General features: G+C 48.8%; 1 protein-coding gene across 7 annotated transcripts in view; it reads right to left on the bottom strand.

Moving 5' to 3' along the window:
- The window catches only part of GPATCH8 (G-patch domain containing 8), a 56091-nt gene extending 31046 nt beyond the window's left edge, over positions 1-25045 (bottom strand). For 2 of the 7 annotated variants that reach the window (XM_040537158.1, XM_040537155.1), the window contains exons 1-4: positions 24909-24965; positions 9965-10039; positions 4025-4042; positions 1862-1934 (exon numbers count right to left, since the gene is read on the bottom strand). Coding sequence is in view for 1 of the 7 variants with exons in the window: in XM_040537154.1 (XP_040393088.1) it covers positions 1862-1934; positions 9965-10039; positions 24909-24953 (193 nt within the window). In the remaining 6 variants the exon portion in view is untranslated. Of the gene's footprint in view, positions 1-850; positions 951-1861; positions 1935-4024; positions 4043-9964; positions 10040-16213; positions 16233-24908 lie in introns of those variants that run through there. The other 5 variants (XM_040537159.1, XM_040537154.1, XM_040537162.1 and 2 more) reach the window with 5 other exon arrangements.

Here is a 25045-nt window from a genome sequence, read left to right as displayed (position 1 = left end):
CTGGCAGCCGAGGGGAGCGCCCTCGACAGCTCTGTGGCACCCAGCGCCCTGCCCTGCCCGAAGGTGAAGGCACCGCACGATCCCTGCACCCTCCGCAAAGCCTCCATCAGGAAAGCCTCAGCACGTGCTCGGGTCAGACTAGACAGGCTGGTCTTGCTCCCGCGTTTCTCTTAAAATGCAGGGAATGCAGAAAGCCCCTCACGGGCTGTACCAGCAGCTTGCCTGCAGCTTCCACTCGGTTCAAATCGCGCGAGCTTCGATAATACATGAGACAGGGCACAGATTCAACGCTCCGAAACGTGCAGTGGGAAAAAAGTCTTGGGCTGGACAAATATCAAAACGCAAATGCCTGAACCCTGCCGTGGGCAGTCTTGGGTCTCAGCCTCGGGACACAGTGCCACCACCTCTCGCCCTGTGCAGTCATCTGCCACTTCCTTCACTAGGTCAGTGCCTGCGACAGGGCTCGCACGGTGCCCTCGGGGCCATGCTTCCGAATCCGGCTGGGGCTGCGAGAGGGCTTTAGCTTCTTTCAAGCCTCCATGTTTCCACATTGGTGACACACAGAGCAATACGGGGCACCCAAAAGAGAAAACAGACCAAATTACACATCCAGTGAATGCCATGCCAAAGCAGAAGCCTAAGAGGTGATGACTGCAACCACGTCCTGAGCTTTGGCACCAGCACGGGGCAGAGAGGACCGTAAGAATGCCATGCATTAACCGGAGAATTTCACATGAAACCAGGTTAGAGGAAGCGAGAAGCATTAACCACCAGTGCAGTCCTGTCTGAGAAGTTAGAGCGCCTTAGCTCAAGAGATTAATATGCATTTCCAGAGCTCAGAACTCGTTACCTCTCCAACAGTCCTCCACAGCACAGACATTATGTCTCTAATGGGGTCACTGTAGGGGCAGGGAAGTCCAATTACAAGCTCCCAGGTCTTCAGACTAAGGCTATGGGAACAGGAGCAAGTTACTCTGAGGAACTCGGGGCGCGCTGAGGTTCAAACACTTTACAAGGTCTCGACAGGAGCAGCCTGGGCGCATGGTCCCACACCTGCGGTAACGCCGAGCGCCTTCCTGCAGGAGTCACAGGCAGACACCAAGCACACAGGCAGCTACTCCGGCGGTAGGAAGCTACCTGGGGCTTTCCTCATGGCAACCCAGCTGAGGGCAGCCCACCCACCCCGGGAACCAGGAGTTATTTGCTCAGTTCGAATCGGGCATCTCTGGCACCCCAGGAAGAGTTCTGACGTGGGGCAGAGCGAGGGCTGGGTGTGTTGGTTCCACTAGCGCTACGGCGTCTTAGGGAGGTTTGCTGAGTCCCTAGCAAGGAGCCTGCAGGGTAAGAGAAGTAAGGAGACCCTTGGAAGCCCTCCGGAGGGACCAGAAACGAGCCTCTCCCATCCACATGAGCCTCTGCCACCACTTTCAGGCACCAGTGGGCCCTTTGCCTTGCCTTCCAATGGCTTCTGACACCGCTGTGAAACATGCAGACAGATCACTGTAACTGGTTTGTGCTTTTAGTTCTTTAATATCACAGCATCCAGCCAGCAGAGTATCACGAAGTTTCAGAAGCTGCACAACTACCTGTTAGTGAGTAGGCAGTTAAGTCACCTCCCTCCAGAAGGGCCCCACGCGGCGACCTTACGGGGACACACCACGCACACGTCACGTCTAACCTGCACCGGTCAGGGAGGCGGCAGCTTCCGCTCGCAAATTGCTAAACATGAAACTCAACAGTGCATTTGTTTGGACATATTAATAATGGAAAGAAAATCTAATCTAGAAACAAAAAGCAGAAATAATTTTGTTAAAGACTGAAGCCGGTGTTGAATGTTTCAGACAGAAGCTGCTGGACTTACCCTGCAGTGACTTTCCCAATCCCTGGCCCAGCTTCCACCCATGTTTCTGGAGTAAGCGGTGTCCAATATTATCCTGACAGACAGAACAGAGAAAACAAACCAAAAATATTCCAATAATATATTCTTCCCTTCCCGCTGACATTTAAACATGTGATGAGCAAGAGATTTTCTACATATATATGCATGCAAAAAAATGCTACTGAAAAGGCAATATATGCCCAATAAAAGGGAAAGACAAATGTCAAAAATTGCTGGCTAGAATTTTTTCCAGGGGGACGGGGTATCGGGGACGGTCACTTTCTGATGGTGTGCTGGGCAACTTTTGTGCATCATGTTTAAAATAAAATAAAAAATAAAAAAAAGCAATGTGGGAGAAAATAAAGTGTACCAATAAAAATTGACAGTAAAAAGCATAAAATCAAGCTATTTATACAATCATATCCATCACCTAGACAGCACCACTTAAGATTTTTTTTTTTGTAAAGAAAATCTACAATGTGTTTAGTCATTTTGTTTGTGTGTCAGGCTTTTATAATACTGAGTAAGTTGTAAGTGCAAGACTGCCCCACCACTAGAAACCAAAACACAATCATAGCAAAATCCAGGCTACACTTGATTGGGTTTTTTATATATGTATATATATATATATAAACTAGCATGCAGCCAATATTAAACTGAAAAAACAGTGAGGTTAGTAAAAAAAATAATAAAATCAATTAAATAAAATGAGCTCAAGCACAGACTGGGTGATGCATTTCACATGTAAACTAACAAAAATACTAAGATGTTAGAATGAAACAGGCCTAGCAATAAGTTAACAGCAAGGAACCATTAGTGCATGTAGGGGAAACAATAAGCATAATGTCTCATCTTCCTAAAAAAAAAAAAAAAGGCTATTTCAGAATAAGTTAAGTGGAAAAGTACTGAGGCAGCAATTAAGTGTCAGCTTTTAAATAAGGCTGGACAGGGCTCGGAGTGGCATTCATTACAGGGTGGGTTTGTTGGTTTTTTTCCTGTTTGTTTGCTTTGGTTTTTTGCAAGTTTTCTTCCTCCCAATGACAAAATCCAGGAGTGCCAACGGCGCCCTCATGACCCTCAAGCTGAGGGATCCGCTGTTCACTAGCGGTGAGCAACTGACAACTCCTCACAGATGGGCTCTTGGGTAGGAACGTGCCCACCCTCTAATCAAAAAAAAAAAGGCAAGAATGAAACCAGATATGTTTGTTGGTTATTAATTGCCATTACACAAACCACAACTCAGGATATCACAGAAATACCCTGAATCACAAGGGGCTGTGAATCCATAACATTGAGTGGTACATGGAACCGTACAAAAAAATGTTGCATGTTTCTGTAATTAAATAACCAAGTCATCAACAGAAATCAGAACAGCAGTGATTCCTTCCATTCATTCCCCACTGAAGAAAATGACCACACAGTTTGCAGAACTTTGGTGAATCAGCTTGAAAGACACAATCTTCCCAAAGATATTGGCTGCATGGAGACATTTTTCCTCAAAAAACATCCTATCGAGTATAAATTTCATTTTTTTTCCAATACACCAGTGAAGTGAGACATTTTGTCTCGCTGTATTTTCCAAGGCACCAGCGTACATCTTTCCCACACGCCTGGCTCTCCCCCAGGACATAATTAGGGCTACATGAAAAAAAAAATCAAACAAGAAGTAAGGGAATGTCTGCTTGTAAAAGCTTAAATCAGCGTATGCAATAAGAGGAAAAACGAACAAATATGTATTCCAATCACAAAGACCACGGAGATTACCGGGGTGGAAGTGTAGGAAAACTTACCTTGGGCCATATCTGCTGCAGACCGCTATGTAACGGCCCCAGGGACCCCACGGTCCTTCCTGCAAAGCAGGCCCCAGTTCATAGGGCCTGCGGATAACGCACTAATTGTTCTACCATTAGCACGTCAACTCTATCTGACAAAGGATCATTGAATCAGATTTTAAAAGCTGATGCTGACAAAAATGGCTGCGTTTTCAAAAAAGGACAAGGAGTACTTTGCGATCTTTTGCTAAGTGGAGATGAGACATTGTGCTGACTGTGTTGTGTTATGAATGCACTAAAATAAACAGACAGATGAAGCAGTATGCTATTTCCAAAAGCAGTGCAAGTGGAGTGAAAGCATTTCCATACGAACCTGGCTTTAAAAACTGGGCTGTCAAAAGAACAGTTAAATGTAACACAAAGTAAGAAACTGTCCAATCACTAATGGTAGTTTTTCTTTTGCTTTGTTTTCAATTCACTGCTTGCAAGTAATGTATTTATTAAAGAAGAGTGAAAGCATAAAATAAATTCAACAAGTCAAGACCAGCTGGGAGATTCAAGAGCGGTGTGTTGTGACTGACACAGTGAAGGGGTAAACAAATGTTAAAGGGAAAAAAAGAAAAATTTAGAAGGGTTATACACATTAGCACCACTTTTACAAAACCACTCAAGAGGATGGTCGCAAGTTGTTTGACAAAAATTGGAATTAGGCCTGAACAGTATCGTGCCTCGGTTCCCAGGCAGGGGGCATTTCTCCCCGATCGCTTCCATTTGTTTGCTTAAGCAGTGAAACTTGCTGATTTAAAAACAAAAATCACCGAATTTAAATGGAGCGCCTTTGTTTCACTGAATCAGGAGAACAACCCCAAGAGTTTCGTATTAACATTCAAGTTGGGACCTAGCCACTTGTCTGCTCATGACGATTTCTAACCACGTCCTACCTTTTTCCTGCATTTCAAAGCCCTATCACAGACCTCTCACAGCGGGAGGCTGGCAGGAACGCTCTTCAGTGTAAATGCTACCCTAAAAAATTCAATTCTGGAAGGCCAGCATTGCTAGGCTCGCATGTGAGACCTGTTCTGACAGCCTGGCGAGTAACTGGGGATAGCAGGACCAAACTGACACGGGGCAGCAAGTGTTGCAACCGCTGATTGCCTTTTTTTTTTTCCAATTACATTTTTTAAGTGTAAGCTCTGTAAAAGCGTGGACTCTTTCCCATAGGAAAAAAACATCTCTTTTACACCAAGCCTCCTGCTGTTGTCAAGAACTGCCGTGCCTTTTGACTAGCCTACCCTCGTGCTGCAGCAGTTTTCCTACAGAAAGCTGCCGTGGTTTACAAAAACGCCCCCAGCCCCAGCAGGAAATCGGAGCGGAGCTGCCAGCCCTCGGTGCCTGCGCTCTCACTTCAGAGCTCATGTGCAGCAGCCGGGTGAACAAAGGAGCTCTTGCTTACTCCAAGCTTACTCCAGCCTTACTCCCGGCTCTCCAGCAGCAGCGCTGCACACCGCTAGCCCCGGATGGCAGGATGCTCAGCGTAACGCCGAGTGCCTTGGCAGGCTCCCGATGCAACAATTTACACCTCCCTGCACTACTCTCAGCACACTGAAGCTCTTCAGCAGAGGCAATCGCTTCTATTTACAGACGGGGAACCTCGCACGGCAGATTTAGTGCAACTTTTTCAAAGGCACGTCAGAAACGTGAAGGTCTACGCTTCACCAGACGCTCGGGGGAGTTGGCTAAGCTGCTCTGTAAAATCTTCTGCAAAGTGACCTTCTCGAACAGCTCAAAGTGGCTTCCCCAGTTCCCCGTCTTGCGCCCTGACCAGGTGCCCTTGCTCACTTTTCCCAGGTATCACCATATCCCCAGCACGAGTTTCTGACAAAGGTCCCGGCCAATAGAAAAAAAAAAATGAGTATGATGAAAAGATGCATACGAGAACTGAAAGGGTTTGATGATGTTGTATGTGGAGAGAATCTGCAACAGGTGGATCGAGCTGCGTTACGAATAAACCAACACCAGTTGTGCCCAGTACAGATTTTCCGTACGATGCCCACGCCACCCCGCGTGCTGCGTTCGCATTGTTCGGCTCGGCATCGGCAGGAACCATACGCCTCTTGAGTGGGTTGTAAGCTGTGCTGACTGTGTATTGAGGAATCTATAAGCAAGGATTGGATGCTACCGGGTGAACCCATGCAAACAAGAGGTTGAAAAGATTCCCAAAACAAAACCTATAGCTCACTACAGATGACACAATGAAGACTAGAGAGAAAAGCCAAATAGTAATGCTACACCATTCAGCTTCAAGAAGCACATTATTTATAGCGCTGTCCACATATGGCTACTGCTAAATGTCAAATCAGCAGCCTCATCAAATTACACTTTGGAACTAGCGGAGTCCACAGATCCGTACAGATATACAGTGCGACAAAACCCAACTTCAGCTCGTGCAGACGTCTACAATGGCCTGGGATCTTCGAGCACCTAGCACCTGAAGTCTGAAACCCTGCGCAGGGCAAGGACCTCCTCGTGTGACTGAGCAGAATTAGAGAGAGGGAAAGGACGTTTGTTAGTGATGACGAGGACAAGCTACCAAGCTCCAGGATCAGTGGATGATACGCAGCCTCGCCTCCAACCTGCAACGATGACGGCTTGGTTCGACTCCCTGACACTCTGCATGTGGTCTGCGGGGGAAAGAGCTGCTGTCCTGGGGGGGCTCTAAGGGTGTATCGCTATCTCCTACTTGATCTGTACTGCTGGGACAAAGAAAACCGTGAATTCACAGCAAGATTCAGTACACAAGTAGAAGTAAATTAACGTGAAGAAAATCTGGATTCTATGAAAGCTGCAATACTTTGTGACTTCCCGTTTGAAAAACCTGAACTCGGTGCACTTAAAATATTTTTAAACAAACGCATGCAGCTTCTTGAATCAATGAAAGGCTAAGTGCTCTGATTTTCAAGGACACCAAACACCAGTGGTTCCACTGACATGACCAGCCAGTGTAAGTGCAGCATCTTTCAAGCCAGAAGAACAACAAAAATTGTTACTTGCGGGGGAAAAATAAATATCCGTCTTTGCAGCTACGAAGAGTTCATTGATAGGAAATACTTTCTTCAATTTCGTAATGGAAAATAGCTGGCTTCTCACTTAGGCTACGTACATCCACTAGCTCGTGTCAGCTCTGTTTTCCATAAATATACTTTGGTTATAGTCGCATGTTTCAGTCCAGACATCTTTGGCCTAAACAAGCTGTACAAAGCAGGATTTCCACAGGAACAAAATCCTAGTGCGCTAATTGAGGACACATTTCAACATTGTAATGATCTGTAGACTCCCAAACCTATTTTTCCAGCCACCTTTGAGTTGCATGCTGTAGCAGTACAGTCAGCACCTCTCAACAGATAATGCTGCAGAGATGGATCTCACTTCAGCGGTGACAGTCAAACAAGTGCTTCCAGCGAAACCCTCTGCCCTGTGGGATTTCCAAATGCAAGCTGCCTTTAGCCTTTAGAGAGCTTTCATATTACTAAAGAGATGCGACAAGTTGCAAGAAGCACATTTAAGAGAATATATTTGATCCACTGCGATCTGTGGAGTAACTGAACTTTAAACTTCACCTGGGAAGTGCTTTGATCTGCTATTGTTTTGAACACCCTCCTTTGCACAAAGACATTTGTCAGCCGAACTAGTTCCACAATGTGGAACAGGCTCTTACTCATTGCTAAGAGCAGATTCATTCCTTTGTAAAGGTCAGTTGAATTACTAACAGCGAGCTGGTTAAGGATTACAAAACAATTTGTGAATAAATGTTAATATTGCAAGTATTTAGATGTGTGGCATTTGCAAGTTATATACTTGTACTTACTCCTTCCCTCTCAATTTCAGTTCAAGCATGTTATGCACTTTTGGGTGGGCCAACAGCATGAAATACCTGAAGCCAGAAAAAGCAGCGTGAGCACCACTCTCCTAGTGAAAAATCTCGCAGGACAGGTACACCAGACTCTGACAAGGAAACCACTCCTTTTAATGTGTGCAATTTGCCAGTTTCAAAAGCACATGGGTCATTACAAGGGTGGGAGCAAAATCGTTGTCTTTGGTGGCAGGAAACCTGACAATTATTTGTGCTTCCCAGCTACAGGTTTTCTTTCAAGAATCAACAGCGTACTTCATAAAGATAATGAAAATTTTTAAAGCAACTGGTTTGTTTCTGATGGCTCTTTTTAAAACCAGGCTTGTTTACAAGTCAGGGAAAAAGCCAAGCCACTGTGCAGCAGTTGCAGCTTTTGAATTCTGGGACTAGCACGTGAAGCCAGCTCCAGCACGCTCCAACACAGAGCACAGTGGATGTGACAATGCAGAACACACATTTCATCATTTCTGTGACTTTTTCCTAAAGTTCAGTGTCCCAGGCTAAGGGTTTTTCTCCTCAAATGCTTGTTTCTCTTAATAGATATTTAAAAAGGGGGGGGTGTTAAAATAAGAACTGGGGGTTTTAACTTTTTCTTCTCTTAAGGGGTAAACCATTCTCCTCTCCATCAGATGTTTTTCAAATTTAACCATAAGGCTACACTGCGTCTATTAAAACCTACAATGAAGTTGGAGTAACAGGAATAATGCCACAATATTTGGATGGTGATACATGCATGAATGAGATACTAAAGCTGTAATTTAATTTCAGTTCTCTGCCACAGCTCAACATTAATCAAACTGCAACGAACGATTACATTTGTAGGTGATCCAAGATTCACTGAGAGTCTGTGTGTTCGTTCAGACTTTACAGGCCTCAGTAGGCATCAATTCCTTCAGGATACCATAAAGATTTATCTACGACCATTTCTATTCCCCTGTTTGAAAAATATTTAGAAAGCAGATAACCAGGCTAGTCTGCAGGTAGTATTTTAATTATTTTGTAAATGCTAATTTCCAACATGGCACAGAGTAGATAGGATACCCACAAGTACTTCTCATTATATCTACACAAGAAAACAAGCTTGGCATTTTAATTAAAATCCCCGTGTCACAACATAAGATTAAAGTATTCAGGAAAACACTGAATACAAATTCCCATCTCTGCAGCATTATCTCATGCGTCATCAATTACTGCCATGCCTAAATCTAGCATCATGCCAGCACATTAAGACAGTAGGTACTATATGCAGTGTTCACTGGACCAGAAGAACAGAAATAAGAAGGGGGAAAGGAAACCCTAGAGAAGAAATTAAAAAAGGCAGACCGTGCAATACAAACCAGATCATGGCTGCTTAGCTAATATGGGCCAACTGCTGCGGAAGAAAAATGTCGAACACCCCAAGTTGTGTAAATTTTTGTAAACATCTAAACACGCACACAAACACACACAACACCAACCTACACACGAATGAAAATATATATTCATCTTTTGCTAACAATGAGTTTCTTCTAAGTGCACGCTAACATGAAGAAACTTTAAAATTATTATCCAGGAAAAGAAATATTTGAGAAGTTCTAACTCTAACAAAAAACTAGTCTTAATCAGAACGCTGCTGGGCAACCCTCCTTTGTTCTCTACCAGTTTTCTTCCTCTTGTACTGAAACTGCAAATGAATATTTAAATTGAAAGCAAAAGCTAAGTGCCAAACTCACGGGTGAAGTTTAGGCTGAACAAGATATCATGCCTGAGACTAGCAGAAGATGCTTTGCAGAGAGGAAAATTTAAAAGCTCCAAAAAGCTTAAAAAGGTGAAACTAAACAAAACTTAATTTTCCCCATCTTTTGGCTGTACTCTCCATACCTAATTCGGAGTTGTTTTTTTAAAAAAAATGAAAAATACTTTAAAGAAACTCACAGCACAGTTTCAGATTGATGGGGAAGGGCTGCTATACTAACGCTAATGCATCCATGTTTCCATACTGCCGGATGTCATCCTAACGCTGTTCTTTAACACACCGGTACTAAACCGAAATTAAAAACTATAAAGAATCAAAATACATTTTACTACGGTCTTCCATTAGGTTCACATAAGAATTATACTGATTCTTCAACAAAACACATAAAGAACGAAATAAGCGTCTACAAGTGAATGTATTATTGTAAATAAGTTCTGAAATACCACAATGAACTAAAGTTTAAGTTACCTAGAATTTCGGGAGAGCTACTTAAAGATTAAATCCCTGGCCCACTTAATCTTGGCATGCAATTCACCACAACAATTAACCCTGCACTGTCATTTTCAAAAAGGAGCCCGCTCCTAACCAATTTGACTGCATTCACATCAAGTACCATCCGATCACGGCCTAATTTTTGGTGGCTTGATGATGATAAGTATGTATCTTACCGATTCTATAGGCTTGTCTAGAGATGCTTGCTCTATCTCCAGGTGCCCTTCTTCATATTGATCAAAGTGATTGCCCTGTAAGAGAAGGAAACTGTTAGCCGTACAGCAGAACACACTGCCCGCGGTGTCATTTCAAGATACAGGCTTGTGCACGTTAGATTTTATATTTGTTTTGCTGGCTAAATATAAACTAATTAAATACAGCCTCTATTCAGTATGTAGGCTATAGGAAAAAAAAGTCATTCTGAAACCCAACTGTACCAACTGAATGAGGATCACAAGTTATAGAAGTTGGTAAAATACCAAAAAATTAAGATGCCAACACTTTAGGGGGGTTGTTTATTTTCATTTTGTTTTGTTTTAAAGTCTATGAAACATTGACCACAAGCACCAGTGCTGGCCAAAACCACACAGAACAAGAAGCAGAAGGAACTGACCCCACCAGCTCCAGGAAGGCTTTTTGTGGGGGTGTTTTTTATTTTGCATGTTTGTTATTTGGTTCATTTGGTTGTTGCTGTTTGTTGTGTTTTGCTTATTTGTGTTGTTGGTTTGTTTCTCGTTTGGGATTTTTGGTTGGTTGGTTGGTTTTTTAAAGTAAGAGCAAGGCTTTCCTTGCATCAGGAATCCGAACTGCCTGTAGCATATGTGTAATGTCACGCACCTCAAGTCAACCAAAACCCACAGCAGTACCGCAGGAAGCCCTCGCCGCGCCCCGCACAGCGCTGGGTGAGCCCAAGCGACCGCCAACACCAGGAGCCGTTCGGTTCAGTGCCACGAAGCCAGCCTGCAGACTGGATGCTTGGCCCAGAAGCACCAGGCAGGAGCATTCTGAGCGCGGTACCTAAAGCCGCTACGCAGAAGTGGCAGCGGCCAAACAGATGAACACGTCTGAGGAAGGAGGACCGAGAGACGCACAGCACACTAATAAAGCGTGCAGATGCTCACAGGGCAAACAAAAGGCTACAGGTAGCGATAAATCCAAGCCCCTCGCTTCTCTACACTCCTGGATCAACTCCGTAAGATAGCTGCAGCCCACGAGGTGTCTGCAGTCCCACAGAGTGGCCACGTGGATAGGAAAAGGAAGTAGGATTCTTGTTATTGTGCGCCACACCTAGCTCCCACACACGCACACCACATGTGCTTCAGATCGCTGATTTCTGAGCGGGGCCACCCCGGGCCCCATCCTGCCAGGCCACGTGAGCGCAGCACAGCAGCGACGACAGCCGGAGACCAGTGCCACGTGCCCGCTGCAGGGCGGAACCGAACCCCCCCGTCCTTCCGAGGCGCTGAGCGGAGGGGCTCCCGAGCTGGGGAAGCAAATGGCAGCCGGAGTCCTGGAGAGCAGCCACCGGTGCTGGAACACCCTCAGCACGAGTGGCCATCTCAGGAAATCCACGTCTCTGGTGGAGCTTCTCAGAAGCCTCAAATTCCTGAAATTGCTAACGCTGTGAACCGGTTTTGGCCATTCGATATGTTCACGACGCACCACTAACAACCGCCACAGCTAACACAGACCTTGGGGGGGGAAAGAAGTTCCACTTGCCCACTGCGAGCTCGAAAACAAAGCAGAGAGGTGCCTGCTGGAGGGACCAGGCCCAGCAAGGGGCCGCTTCTGCGGCTTCCCAACCTCCCCCAGGCACTGCCCGGTGTCACGGCCCCATGCAGCCCCCGAAAGGCTGTCACCGCCCCTTTCCCAGTGCCACCAGAGCCCTCAGCCAGTACCAAACACGTGGGGATTTTTACTTGCATCCCAGCTCCGCAATTTCTTTGAGCAGGAACACCTCGCACGGCTGCCAAAAGAAACATGTTGTTGCTCTCCTCCTTTCCACCAACACCAACTTTTCCTTCTGCAAGAATTTTAATGAAAGCCAGCATGAGAAAGAGCAAATTACAGCCGTAACGGACTGCCTCTTGGAAGCTTACAAGCCAGGCAACAGCCTCCAAAAATCATCTGAAACTGGCGTTCCTAGCCAGTGATGCAAATCTGCAAGAGAACATCCTGACAGAAACCTGCTGCCAAGAAAATGTGCCTTGACACCCGAAATTCTGCCCTATCCATCATCCGCGGGGCACAGACAGCCCACCCAGGCCACGCTCTACACCCAGCGGTTCTTTCCCATGTCCCCAGAGCAGATTCGGGGTTTCCTCTGCAGGCAGCAATCCGCTCCCACCAGACTACTTTTTCAGACAGCCTTCGAGAAGCAAGCTAAAGGCAAACTTACTGTGCACGTGCAGTATTTGAGCCGTGTACGACAAAAATCGGTAGCTTTTGGAGATGGGCTCAACACAGCTGTACACAGCTTATACGGATGTGTTGTGAAGTCAGCAAGCCCAGCCTCCCCAAAACAGCACCCAAGAGAACGAAAGCAGTCAAGAGCATGTATGCTGCTGCTGAATTTGTGCTGTCGGCTGCGGCACGTTAGTAAAACTTCATGTACAAAAGCGAAACCCACAAAACATTTAGGTAACGAGCACCTGAAACACTCCCAGCAAAAGGCAAGTCATGGGCTTCTTTTCCCCCATTGATTTCACGATGTGATTTTGCTGCCTGCAGATAGCTCAGAGTATGCCAACTAAATTACCTGGAGCTGGCAAAATATTTCTGCCTACTCACCGTCTCCTTCTGTGCACTGCCTGCCAACACATTTAAATTATTTTTTAAAAAGGCAAGGGTCAATTCCACTCTGAAAGCACACCTTGCTGATTTGGGGCTTTACAACTCTATTTGTCTTCGCTTAAAAAAAAAAAAGTCTCCTCCCAGAAGCTATGCAGGAGACTGAACAGATCAGAGACAAACGCAAAGAAGCCAGAAAGCAACCAAAGCTGTTCCAAGTCCCAGGGATCTCACTATTATCTACTTTATATACTTGGGGCTTTATTTTATATATTTGTATACTTCCGGGGCTTTGTTACCGGTAATGGGAGTGGAGCTGGGCTGCCCGCTTTTACAAGTAGCGGCACTACAAACGCCTCACGTGTGGAAGCAGGCAGGGTGCTTACCATCACCCCAAACCCCTGGGTAACGCGAATTCCGTCGGCACACAGTGCGCCGAGCCCTGGGGGGTGCCGACACCGCGCTCACTATATTAGGAAGTCGTCTGCTCCACGCCTGGCAATTTAAGCCACCAGGGTAACAAAGTGTCCAAACCAAACCAAAAGCAATACGCATCACAGAGAGCATTCTTTTTCAATACTTAAAGCAAACAAAGGAAAAATTTTCCTTCTGCCATCAAGTAGCTCACCCTGGAAAAAGAGCCAGGAGGTAACCCAGCAGTCGCGCCGAGGTCAAATCTATGAGCGTATTCATCATAACAGCGCCTAAGGAGCAAGCAGAGAAGGGGCTCTCGCTCCTGCTGCCACAATAAACCCTCGCTAAAGCGGTGCTGCCTGCCATCGCGTGATCGGAGGCCTTCTGGAGCCGGGACTCCGTGGGGCTGAGGCAGCACAGTTTGTCCCTTCGCTTCCTCGGCCCTGGAGCTGGCTCCGAAACAAGCTGGGGGGAATTCAATCTGTTGCCTTTGTTTTCCAGTTCCTCAACCTGGCACATCGAACGGATCCATTTCACATTTCTGTGCCGCTGTGTCTTAAGACAATGAATCAGAGGGAGACAAAATACTTTAACATTTAAATCTAACTATTAATTAAAACCTAAATGTTGAATCTGTTGAGAATAAACTACGTTTCTGGCACACGAGAACTGTAAGCACAGACCACATTTTAATATGAATTTAATCTGCATCTTCTGCAGATGTGAGCAATGCTTCTCTCTCCAGAAGAAACCTTTAAGCGTAGAGAGTAATTCAATCCCCACCAAATGGACACCAGATCATCAAATAATGGCCACATTAAAAAAAAAAGAAAAACCACAGTGCTTGTTCAAAACCTTCCCCCAAATCATCTTCCCCATGTGACTGCCCCAGAGAGATGCTAAATCGTGGCCCTGCCAGCTGACGAGGCCCCTGCCTGCTCCAGCGGCGCGCTCCCCAGGGCTGAGCGTGGCGCCCCCAGTTCCAGGGCTGTACCAGGGCCTCCCGGCTCGGGCGCTGTCAAACAAGACGTGCCGCGCTGCTTTCGTTGCCTCCTCGCACCTGCTAGCCCCATCCTGAAAGAGCAGGGCAAGTAAGACAATGGGCTTCCACTCCAGCATCCTTCTCTGCTACCTGTAGCACTCCGTACCGCAGAGAAGGCTCCAGCCAGGTGCGTCACTACAATCACCCCAAAATCCAACGCATTTCACTGCCGGGATGAGGAGCAAGGGCAAGCCTTTAACGCCCGTGCACTCGCACCACACCGCACGCCAGCTATTGGGCTTGCTGCGTTCGCCTCCGGGAGCCAAGACGCCCGCAGCCTGTGCTTCGTCTGGCGGCATCATCTCAGCTCTGCAGCCACCGCCCGGCCACTCGCAGCCCCGCGCCCTTCCCTTTCCCCTCCTCTCCCCGTTGGATCCGTGCACGAAGCTCTCAGCCAAGCCTTGTGTCTCGGAGCCCTCGCACGCTAAGCTATCAAGTCCGGAGCACAGCTTTTGAAAATCAACTAGCAAAAGCTGCCTCTACGCGGGATTTTTGACCGTTATGCTCCCTTACTTGGGCAGCAAATACTTGGGCAGCAAATACTTGGGCCTTCCAGCCCAGTTAGTCCCATTTTGTCCAAGACTAAACGGTCACTGGGTTTTCTGAAACAATTCGAGTGAAATAGCCAGAGGGGAAGAGCACTGCTGCTCGTTTCTTTCTCCCAAGGTCCCAAACATTGTAGCAGTCAGACCTGGCAAGTATAATTTCAAATGTTAACAATTTAATCACACTTCCAACCCAAAGTATTTAGCGCCAAGAATTGTTGCCAATAAACGGCTCGATACAAGTGAAATTAATTTGGTGTTTTACGCCCACTTGTCAGGGCAAGCTGGGCATCCCCGAATTTACCCTGGCCCCTGTAAGCCAGCAGCTGGTCATCTCCACGAGGCAGGCTCTCACGAAGGCTGGCAAAGACAAAGCATCTAAGGACACACAGATCTTCCTAGGAAAGAAACTCCTTCTAAAAGCATCTTCACAGCTACAAGGCAGAAAAACATGCTCTCCCCTTCCTTCTCGCCCTGCTCCTGAAGGGTGGATCCAAAACCAGGCCAGACTTCCGAGCACTGCGTTTTCTAAGTCACCTACAGCATCAGCACCACGAGGAAAGGAGGATGAGTCACTCGACTGCCTCAAGGCTATTAGACCTCCCTGGATATTAATTATCGGACTGCTCTTTACGATCTGTCCAAACACAGAGGATATTAAGATGTCAGCTTGCAGAGCGCATCCCATGCGGTGCACATTCCTGAAGGAAATTAGTGGTTTCTTTTACAAACAGCTGTACGTTACCCATCTAGTAAGTGTGGCAGTCCACAGCTCGGCAGCTAGGCTGAACATTTCAACGCGGCACTCCAGCGGAGAGAGCAGCCGACGACAACAAAAGAGGAGCACAATGGAGATGTGCAAGCAATGGCTTTCTTTCAGAACGCTTTCGTTCAGCTGCCCTTCCAGTTACTGCTCAACAAGAGAGCTCAGTTACACGAACACTATTGCTAATGTAAAAGCAAATGATGCAAGCCACAAAACCCAACAGAAATCGGAGACAAAGAGCCTACGATGTGAGCACCTGGGGGAAATCCTGCCTGCTCCAGACTCACACAGACAACTGTGAGCACAGCTACGTAGGTGACGACTCCAGCACACAACCACACGTCTGCGCTAAGGGCGCTAACATCAGCGGTGACCAAGGAGGGAACGCGCAGGACGCGGTCGCTGAGATGTCAGAGCCGAAGCGATCTCTGTTTCCACGCTTACCTTCCTCCAGCTCAGGATGGTGTACAGCAACACGTTCCCGTGACCGTGCACATAATCTAAAGAAAAGAACTTGGCAGAAAAGCCTCACTATACTCATCTTCGTTATTTCTTAAATGCACTGGAAAAGAGCACAGCATGATCACGATTTTTAACTGCATTCAAAAAGAGCACAGCGTGTTCAAAAATTAAGTTTTCACACTGGTGGAACATCAGAAAGACTCAGAAAACAATATTTATAGTCCATTTACTTTAGAAAATGGAATTTTAAAACACTAAAGCAAATTAGCACCACCTGTGCATATTCTATCTATCTAAGAATTTTCTCAGTAAACCTTAAATTCTCCAAATACTGTGTCAAACCACCAGAGTGGGTGTCGTTACCCAAAAATGCCACTTTAAAGTACTTAACGAAACACACTCCCACCTTCCAAAAGCTCTCGAGGCATTGTTTTAAAATAGCAGAGGAGACACTATGGATGGCTAGGAAGAGCCGCTGGCACCCACAGACAAGGCCATTTCGTAGCGCAGCTAGAGCCGGGGCGGACCGCGTTAGTTAGCTACGAGTCACACCATTTTTTGCTCCACTCTCCAGGGTCCGCCCGTGCGACTGGAAGCGCAGCGGACGTCTCCTGCAGCCGTCCTGGGCGAGGGCAGCGCAGACGGGAGGTTTCAGCAGCCGAGCCGGAGCAGCACCCGAACACATCTGGGCAAACGCCAGCTCTCCGCTACCCTCGCTGCCTGCCTGCACACAGCCGGTACCTTCCTGGGTAAAGAAAAAGCCTCAGTGACCCCAGAAACAGCCATCCCATTACATTTAAAATTCTCACAAGGAGCTGGAATGCTTGGGAGGGGACAGGGCAGCCCAACTTCCAGCACCAGCTTCCAGGGACGGCTGGAGGCCAGGAGGCTGCCCAAGTTCTGCCGCTCCGGCTGCGCTGCAGCGAGGCAGGGCATGGTGGAGCCGCGTGAAAGGACCTGCCGGAGCAGCACCAGGCACTCTCGCCTAAACCAAAGGCTCCGCCAGCCTCTGTGTTGAGGAAAGCACAACCTACAGGGCTCTCACATCGCGTTCTGCTTTGCCTCCAGCTCTTTTCTCATAAAAGCCTTCCTGGCCGGGTCGCCTGGTGCGGAGCCACCGACTTCGCGCAGCCCGAGCTCCGTGGGATGGGAGAAACCGACTGCGGGTACAGACGGAAGGAGAAAAGCCACGCGTGCCCAGGTCCGCCTGCACGGCCCTTCGGCCTGTGTGCAGGGCTCCAGCACAGGGCAGCCGCCCCGCTGAGCCCAGCCAACGCAGAACCGAGGCGGGAGCTGCGAAAACCAAGTCGGGCACACCGCGGCTAATCAACTGTTTACAGCACGCAATCAAAACTTAACGGGTTTCTAATTTCTCCGCACGATCCATACTGCCGAACGTATGCTGACTGCGAATCTCGGGCGGTAATTCACGCTGCCCTTATAAGCTAAGCGGGACCCAATGACTCCACACGATGGAAAATCTCCAAAACGTAATTGATGCAGACAACCGTGGTGATGTTCAGAAATCCATCCAGAGAACTCAAAAACAACTCCTGCAAAGCGTAGCTTCGAAGTGTTTCTTGGATATTCATTATGCACCGTGAAGATGCATTCTGAAGGCCAATATACGCTTACGAAGACAACTCCATCCAACCCTTTGCTCGCACAGGAAGCTCTCTTGGACACTTTTAAAAGTCAAGCAGTTCCATAAAATTACAAGTAGTGATACGAAAGCAACGTGGTACCTGGAAAGCCTTTGTTAAGGTTTCCCAGAACAAAACCATTTTCTTTTCCCCTGTTGTTTCCTGAAATGACTGCAAAGACTTCAAAAAAAATTGAAGTGCTCCTTTTCCAGCAATGCAGAGGTAAAGCACTCACAAACAACAGCTCGTGTTTTCACTGCCTTCGGCACATCGTAAGTCATTTCCCTAGTCCCCCTCCTGTAAATAAGCAACCTAAGTGTAGGTACGGACAACGTACACCTTCACACCCTCAGAAATAGCTTAATATTTGCAGTCAACATCTTGTGAAAGCGGCAGCAAAACCACATTTTAGGCAAACACACAATTATTTTGCGAGTACTTCAAAAGAAAATCCTCTCGAGTCAATACAACAAAAGCAATCACGATTTGGATATGAATTTAAATTGGCAACTTTTGAAAGAAGCACCTTGTAATTACACGTCGAGATGCTGAAGGCACCTTTTGTTTAGCTACCTAAAAATTAATTTTGATGGCAAAATTCCGCTAAGTCCAAAAACACTGAAAGAACACCCGCCAGAGCACGTTCAGGACTACTGATACAGCTTTAAGGTCACAGCTTTAAACCACAAAAACGCGCATATAAACACCTCGCTAGAGCTGTCCCATTTCAAGCATGTCCTACAGCTCAGTGATAAACAGCTCGTCCAAGGAGTGGAAGCCAGAGGCAGGTCCCTGCTCCGCTCTGCTTTGCAGACTTTGGCACCAACCAAGAGCAAGTTAACGTCTTTCGGATTCCTTCTGCCACCACCAATGCCAGCTCTAAATCTGCTCCCGCGCGCGAAGGATGCTGTTCGGCTCTTCGACGCTTCCAGCGCCCGTACTGGGGAGCATCAGCACTGCTCTACCTCCCCCAGTTTTCTCTTAGCCTCTTCTTAACACAGTGACACAGAAGGTGCTGCAGCTTCCAGCACCCACATCCTCATCACCATCAAGGACTTTCAAGCAAGAGAAAGGGAAAATGCCCCGATGGGTGCTACCCATTTACTGTCTAGGGTCCAACTGGTTTACCACCACGTGCTTGCAAGTATTTCTAGTGGCGTCTTTTAAAACAAAATAAATGGTGTTTGACTTGCTAAAGGACTGTTTCTACACCAGAACATCTCAGGACAGCTCGCTCAGGAGCACGCGGGATGGACTCGAGCTCCCTCCACGAGGCTCGCTGCCATTCAACATTTTTATCAACAGCCAGCAGGGAAAACAGAGTAACCGTCAACAGAATCCGCAGCTCATGGAGCCTGCCGAACAGCGAGCGACAACACGGACAACACGTTTGCACAGAGCAACCCGAGCCGCGTGCCAGCGACCTGGGTTGGGACCGAAAGGAACCCGCGCTGCTGGCGCCTGCTCCGCGCAGCACCGAAAGGACAGAAACGCAACCCAAGTGCGGGTAAAAAGGAACGGCAAATAAAGTAGTAAAAAAGATGGTTATCTCCGCGTGTTACACAGACGGGAAGTGTTCTAGGCGCTGCCATGCAAGTCTTCCAGTCACACAGCGAAGGCTTTGGAAAGCGTTAAGACGCAGGAAGCCGTAACAACGCAAAGGGAATAGTAAAATGTCCTGCAGTAACAGGAGTCAGAGATCTGGCTGTGACAGCTCTCAGAAGAGCTTGGGGCTAACACAAACGTTATATATGCCCTCACAGGGGGCATGGCACGAACAAATTTCGGCACAGTAGAGAAAGACGTAACAAGGAACAACAGATAAAAGCTGAAAACGGAAAAATCTGAAGGAAAAACAAAGGCAGACACACCTTGCTTTGGACAAACTCCTGGAAGAACCTCCAATGGAAAACATTCGCTGCTAACAGTTGTCTTCACGAGAGATACTGTAGCCAAGCACTCATTTCTGGACTCAAAATGCGGTCAAATGATGGATATTGACAGGTAAGCAACACCCAGATATTTAGAGCTGACATCCTAACATTGACTTCTGGCTTTAAAACTCTGAACGGTTAAAGTCTCAGAGGAATTAATTACTCCTAGAGCTGCCTGAAGATGGAAAGTACTAAGAATGACTGAGTTTAAAAGAGCACAACAGGAAGAGGCGTACCAACCACGGAAATCTTGGCCAAGAAGTGCACCTGGGCTTTCTGATCAGGTCATGTCCTAAAGCTTGACGACCCCATGCAGCAGGCGCCTGGAGACCACTCAGGAGGGTTTTGCTTTGGGGCAGGGGAAGAGGGGGGGACTCACAAGAAGCTGCGACGGCTTAGACATGGTTCGTCAGGCAGAGAGCAAAAGTTTCCTTTCCCACCTAGTTAGCCTTGGCCGCAAACAGAGAACGTCACTGCACGAGAGAAGAAAAAAGAAGTGGCAAAAAATGTAGTAGGGAAAGGTGCAACCCAGGAAGCAGCAGGTCTACAGAGAATTAATTTACCCTGCAGCTTCCAAAACTTCATGCCCAAGTTCAGCTTTTCCTGTCATCTTCTAGAACTGGAAGCAATACTATTTGATCTACTTTTTTTTTTTTTTTACCCATTTTCCCCCAATTTTCTCCTCCCTTCCATGCTCACGTAAGCAGACAAAAATCAATCGCAGTCCCGATGCTCCCGCTTTGCCCACCCGAGGGGTCGGTGAGCCCTGCCAAGGGGGTAAGAGCAGAACTCATCCTGTGCTGTAACACCAGACATTTAACCACGGCCTAACGATAAATGAGATAAAAGATTAATTCTTAGGACAGAAAGCACGCCGTGGAAGAGGGCTACCTCTTGGCCTGCTCCCAGCTACATTTATCTAAGGCAAATTCAGGCACAGGGATCTTGTGTCGCCCCAACTTGGGATATCACCTTCTGCAGTGACTCCGCTCCTATTCTTTCCGCCATCCCCCCACGTTACCTTTTCTCTCCTCCCAGACAGCACAAGGCGGCAAAAGAAAACGGCCCTATTTATTTCCCTGCTGCGCAGAGAAAAGCCGTTGACCGACTCCGTCCTACAACCCGCGAGCAGCCCCGGCCTGCTGAAGGCTACAAAAACCAAGCAGGTTTGCCTTAGGCAACGGGCGCGAAGCGAAGCTGAAGCTGCTGACAACCCGGAGGATCGCAGGACTCTGTGCTGCCGGCCCAGATGCCGGCGAGCCCAAGGCAAAGCTCAGCCCCGCTTCTTGTGTGCCTGACGGGCTGCCAAGGCCAAGGCGCGAAACCCACGTCCGACTTGGGCTGCTGGAAGCACAGAGCGGCTGCCAACAGCCACGGGCTCGGGCAGCTCTTGGAGAGTTTGAGGAAAAAAACTTGTCCGTCTCCGTGGCGTAAGCAAGAGGAGGGGAACCGAGGTCCAGACCGGCCACAATTTGAGCTGGGTTGGAGAACTTGGCATTGCTGCTTCATGGCAGCGTTCTGCCATGGCACAGACTACACGAAGAAACCCAGAGGCAGAACAGCCTGTGTTCCGTCTGGCTAATGATGCAAGGAAGTGCAATGTACGTAGGAAGAGGAAATTATCGCACACATATACACACATGGCTCGTAATATTTCTGCTTCAACAATGCAAAGGAGAAAGAGAGAGCAACAAAACATTTTCTCAACATCTGTGACTAACTGGGAGCTCCACTAGATTTCGGTGCCGCACAGACATCCGTGGTATTCAGCCTTGGAGCTCCGTCTAGTTAATCTACAGAAAAAAAACCCTGCAATTACACAAAAATAACACTAAAAATACGTTTACTTATTGCAGCTGTCTCATGTATTTACGCTGCTTTCAGTAACGCTTTTTAAAACACCCTGTTAGCACCGGCGACAGCTATCGCTCACAGTTACGGGAGTTACAGAGGTTCACAAGCTCGTCCCCGCCGGGGGGAAGCCAGTCAGGCACGGAGACCGCGGAAGCTGACAAGTGACAGACCCCCCGCCACAGGCGGCTCGCGCGACCTCCTAACCAAGGGAGCAAGCCCGGCAGCGGCCCACCGAAAAATAACGCTTCATGTTACAGGGAGGGGAGGAAGGTCGGGATTTATTCGGGTAAGCCTTCAGACTTCTCTTTAGGCTTGGAAATGGTAAGTTAAGAAAGGAGGACGACGGGTAACATCCTTCCTCCTTCAGTAAATTGTTTCATGGCCTCAAGTCTCCCTAACGAGTTGCTGTGCTGCCCTGGTCAGGGAAAGATCAAGTATTTCTGCAGGGAGCAAAGCTCAGCGCATTTCACCGCGGCTGCCCTCGAGTTCAGCACCTGCAAAACACAGTCAAAGCACTGGGGCTTCCCCTTCGGTTTCTGTAGGGTCCGGGAGCACACAGCAAAAAAGGGAAGAGGATCTGTGCCCTCCGTGCAGCTTCTAAACGTACACAACACAGCCAAAGCAGGACTTGGCTGCCAGGCAATCCTACCAAAAAAACACAACAACGTACCAAAAAGCAAAGCTCCTAACCACCCCACTGCAGCGAGATTTTCTGATGCCTTTTCCTGCTCCTTTGGCAATTTCAACTCCCATACCACGCTCAGCTCTGACGTTCCTCCCGCCCTGCCCCAGAGAGGGCTCAGTAACTTGGGAGCGCACACTCCTCGTCCCACTCCGCACCACCACCTTTCTCCTTAAGGCTGTCTGACCTTATCCGTGTACTCACTGCTCTTTCCCAGTGTCCCTAACAACCCCTGACAGCGGGGCCGTTCCCTCTGCCGCTTTCTTTACAGCCACCCCTACTGAAAAACCCCCCTCTCCTCCCTGTTTCTCCAATCCTCAGCTGACGCCCCTGCTCTACAGCCCGGCTCCCCTCACCCCTCTCGGTGTACTTCAGACCGTTAATACCTTCTGCTTCTCCGCTGGTTTAGGCCCTTTCCCTCCCGAAGGGATTTCCCCCAGTGCTGTACGTTGCCATCCCTGCCTTCCCCCTAATCGCGCTGAGCTTCCTTTAGCCAGGTGCGCGGGAGGAAAGAGCAGCAATCAGCAGCTCTCTCACCTTTAATCCACTTCTCTCGGCATCTCACAAGTGCAGAAACCAGAATATCACCTCCGTAAGCTCTGCAGTGCTAACCTCATCTCTCCCCTGCCCACATCAATGCTCAGCTCACAGCCTTGCCAAGCCAACCCTCCCAAACCCGGACTCTTCCTAGTTTCTCTGCAGCAAGAAGGCAGACAACGTATAAAGAGAAGGCTGAAGCGCTGTTTGTTCCATCCAGCAGCTCTCTTCCTTCAGTCACATCGCTAATCCCAAGGCATCTGTCTTTCTTCCAAACAGCTAAAAGGTTCCTTTGACCCATACGCTTTACTCCCAACCTTTTGTTTCTCTCCCTCTCTCGAGGCTGTACACATCCTTTTACTTCATTCAGATCACAAGATCACAAGCAGATCGCCCAAGAATGAGATCTGAGGGCCTCCTCTGCAGCCTCCCACGCCGCCACCCCCCTCGCCATGCTGCAGCGACCCCTGCTCCAAGCTGGGTAATTTTAGAGCACCGTCTCCCTTTTGTCCTGCCTGCTTCGGTCCCAGCAGACGAGCAGTAACACGAGGTCGCGTTCACAGCCATGCTCCGTCACATCACAGAAAGTTCAGCTGCCGAAGCTTAGAATTAGAACTGCTCTAAATGGGGTGACAAAAAGCTTTCTTAACCCCGACAAAAGGTCCTTCAAAGGGAGCCTACGTACAAGTTTATGACTTCACACTAACAGGCAGAGAATCTTATTTGTGAGAGCAGCAATTGGGCGTGCTGGTTTTGATCACCTACAAAGGCAGATGTATTTCTTCTTAGGTTTTGCAAGTGCTACAGCGCAGCCTTCACGGCAGGCCTGCAAACACTCAGCATAGCAGGTTATTTCCTTTACTCCACACCAGTGTTATCTCAAGTCACCTCGGTCTAAAAACGGAGAAAAAAGCCAGAAGTCATCTCCAAAAGCGATTTTGATAAAGAAAGAAGAAAAAATAAGATCCAAAAATCCTTCCTCCGCCAGCATATTTCTAAAAAATGATTAGCCTGACCGAGCATCAGGGTTCCTTGCACAGACACCCGAGCTCCCACAAATCCAGTGCGACCTTGGCCAAGATATGTGGGCCCCCAGCCTCCCATCTGAGCAGCTCTTTTATAACTCATCGCTTTGACGTTCTGTCCTCTGCAAGCCTTTAACCGACTCCAAATTGTTCTGTACTTGGTTTCTTCCCAGGGGACCGATTCCCCTTTTCCCTTGGAAGGAGCCTTAACGCACAAAATGTCTTCTCACTTACAAATTTTCAGAGAGAACACCGAAGTTACCCCACGACAAAAACAAACCCTACCTTTTATTTTAGCCTATGGGAAAAGCATGGAAAGCCTGACATTTGGCGTGGATAGAGCCCTAATTAAAACTAGTGCCCTTTGCTAAAGTCAGAGGGAAACAGGGTTGGGACTGGGTTACTGTTTGCGAGCATGCTCAGCAGCTTTTAAGATTTTGGCATCAAGTAATGGAGCCCTGTTTCCTCCCTGACATCACTGCACGTTCTCCCTGCATGACCAGAGCAACGCAATGACACAGTAACAGGTTTTGCTGCTACAATTACTTTTCGTGAAGGCAGGTTGACCACAAAGGTACAGAAACAAGAACAAGCAAAAGGCCCCCCGTGCACAGGCTGGGCGACATGGGATTACAGAACCTACCCGTTTCTTGGCTATCTCCTACAAAGCCCCGCTTGTGTTAGCTTCCCGGGTGCTCTCCTCCAAAAGCAAACTATTACAAGAAACGCGCTTTGAAATCGAAGATCCGGCCCGCTCCGCCTCCTGAGACAGGAACTTCGCAGCCTAATCGGGCCATTTCGCTATTAATTATGAGACGTTTCTTTGTTTAACGAAGAAACCGTCCATTCAACCCCATTTAACGGGAAACCGTCCCAGGCTTAGGGCAGCGCTAGGAAGCCCCACCGACGCCCCGCAGCCGAGGCAACCCGAGCGGCGCAGCCACTCGCCCCCGACGCACGCTTCCTCGCGCGTCCCCTCACGGCCTGCCCAGGGGAGCAGGCAGCCGGAGCATCCCGACGGAAGGCCGCAGCCGAGCTACCCCCGGACGCCGGGACGGGCTCCAGCCCTGCCTCCCAACGCCGCGGCCCGCACCGCCACCCCCGCCCGACGACCCAACCCCCCCGCCCGGCCCGCGGACAAAAGGCACGGGCCACCGCTGAGCCCCGCTCGGCGGGCAGCCGGCCCGGCCGCAGCTCGGCCCCTTCCTTTTGTTCCCTTCCTAACCCCGCCGCCCTCCGGCCGCGGCCCGAGCGGGCCCCCTCAAGGCCGGGCCGGGGCCGGGGGCTGCCCCGGGGGTCCGGGCTCTGCCCGCCGCCGGCCCCGGGTCACCTTGGGGCGGCCCCCGGCGAGCACAAAGCCCCGGCGGGGGGCAGCCGCGGGCCCCCCCCACCCCCCGGTGTTCCCGGGGCCGCCCCCGCCCGTTACCTGGAAGTCCCGGTCCTCGTTGAAGCGGGAGAACCTGTCCGCCATTTTGCGCCGCCGCCGCCGCCCGCCCCGGCCCGGCCCGGCCCGGCCGCCGCCTCCCCTCAGCGCCGCGGCGCTCGCCCCGCCCCCTGAGCGCC

The sequence above is a fragment of the Cygnus olor genome, chromosome 25 (genome assembly GCF_009769625.2).
Source record: "Cygnus olor isolate bCygOlo1 chromosome 25, bCygOlo1.pri.v2, whole genome shotgun sequence".
In the NCBI taxonomy this organism is placed as follows: Eukaryota; Metazoa; Chordata; class Aves; order Anseriformes; family Anatidae; genus Cygnus; species Cygnus olor.
Note: the sequence above shows the minus strand (reverse complement) of the source record. Positions and strands in the feature narration are given on the sequence as shown.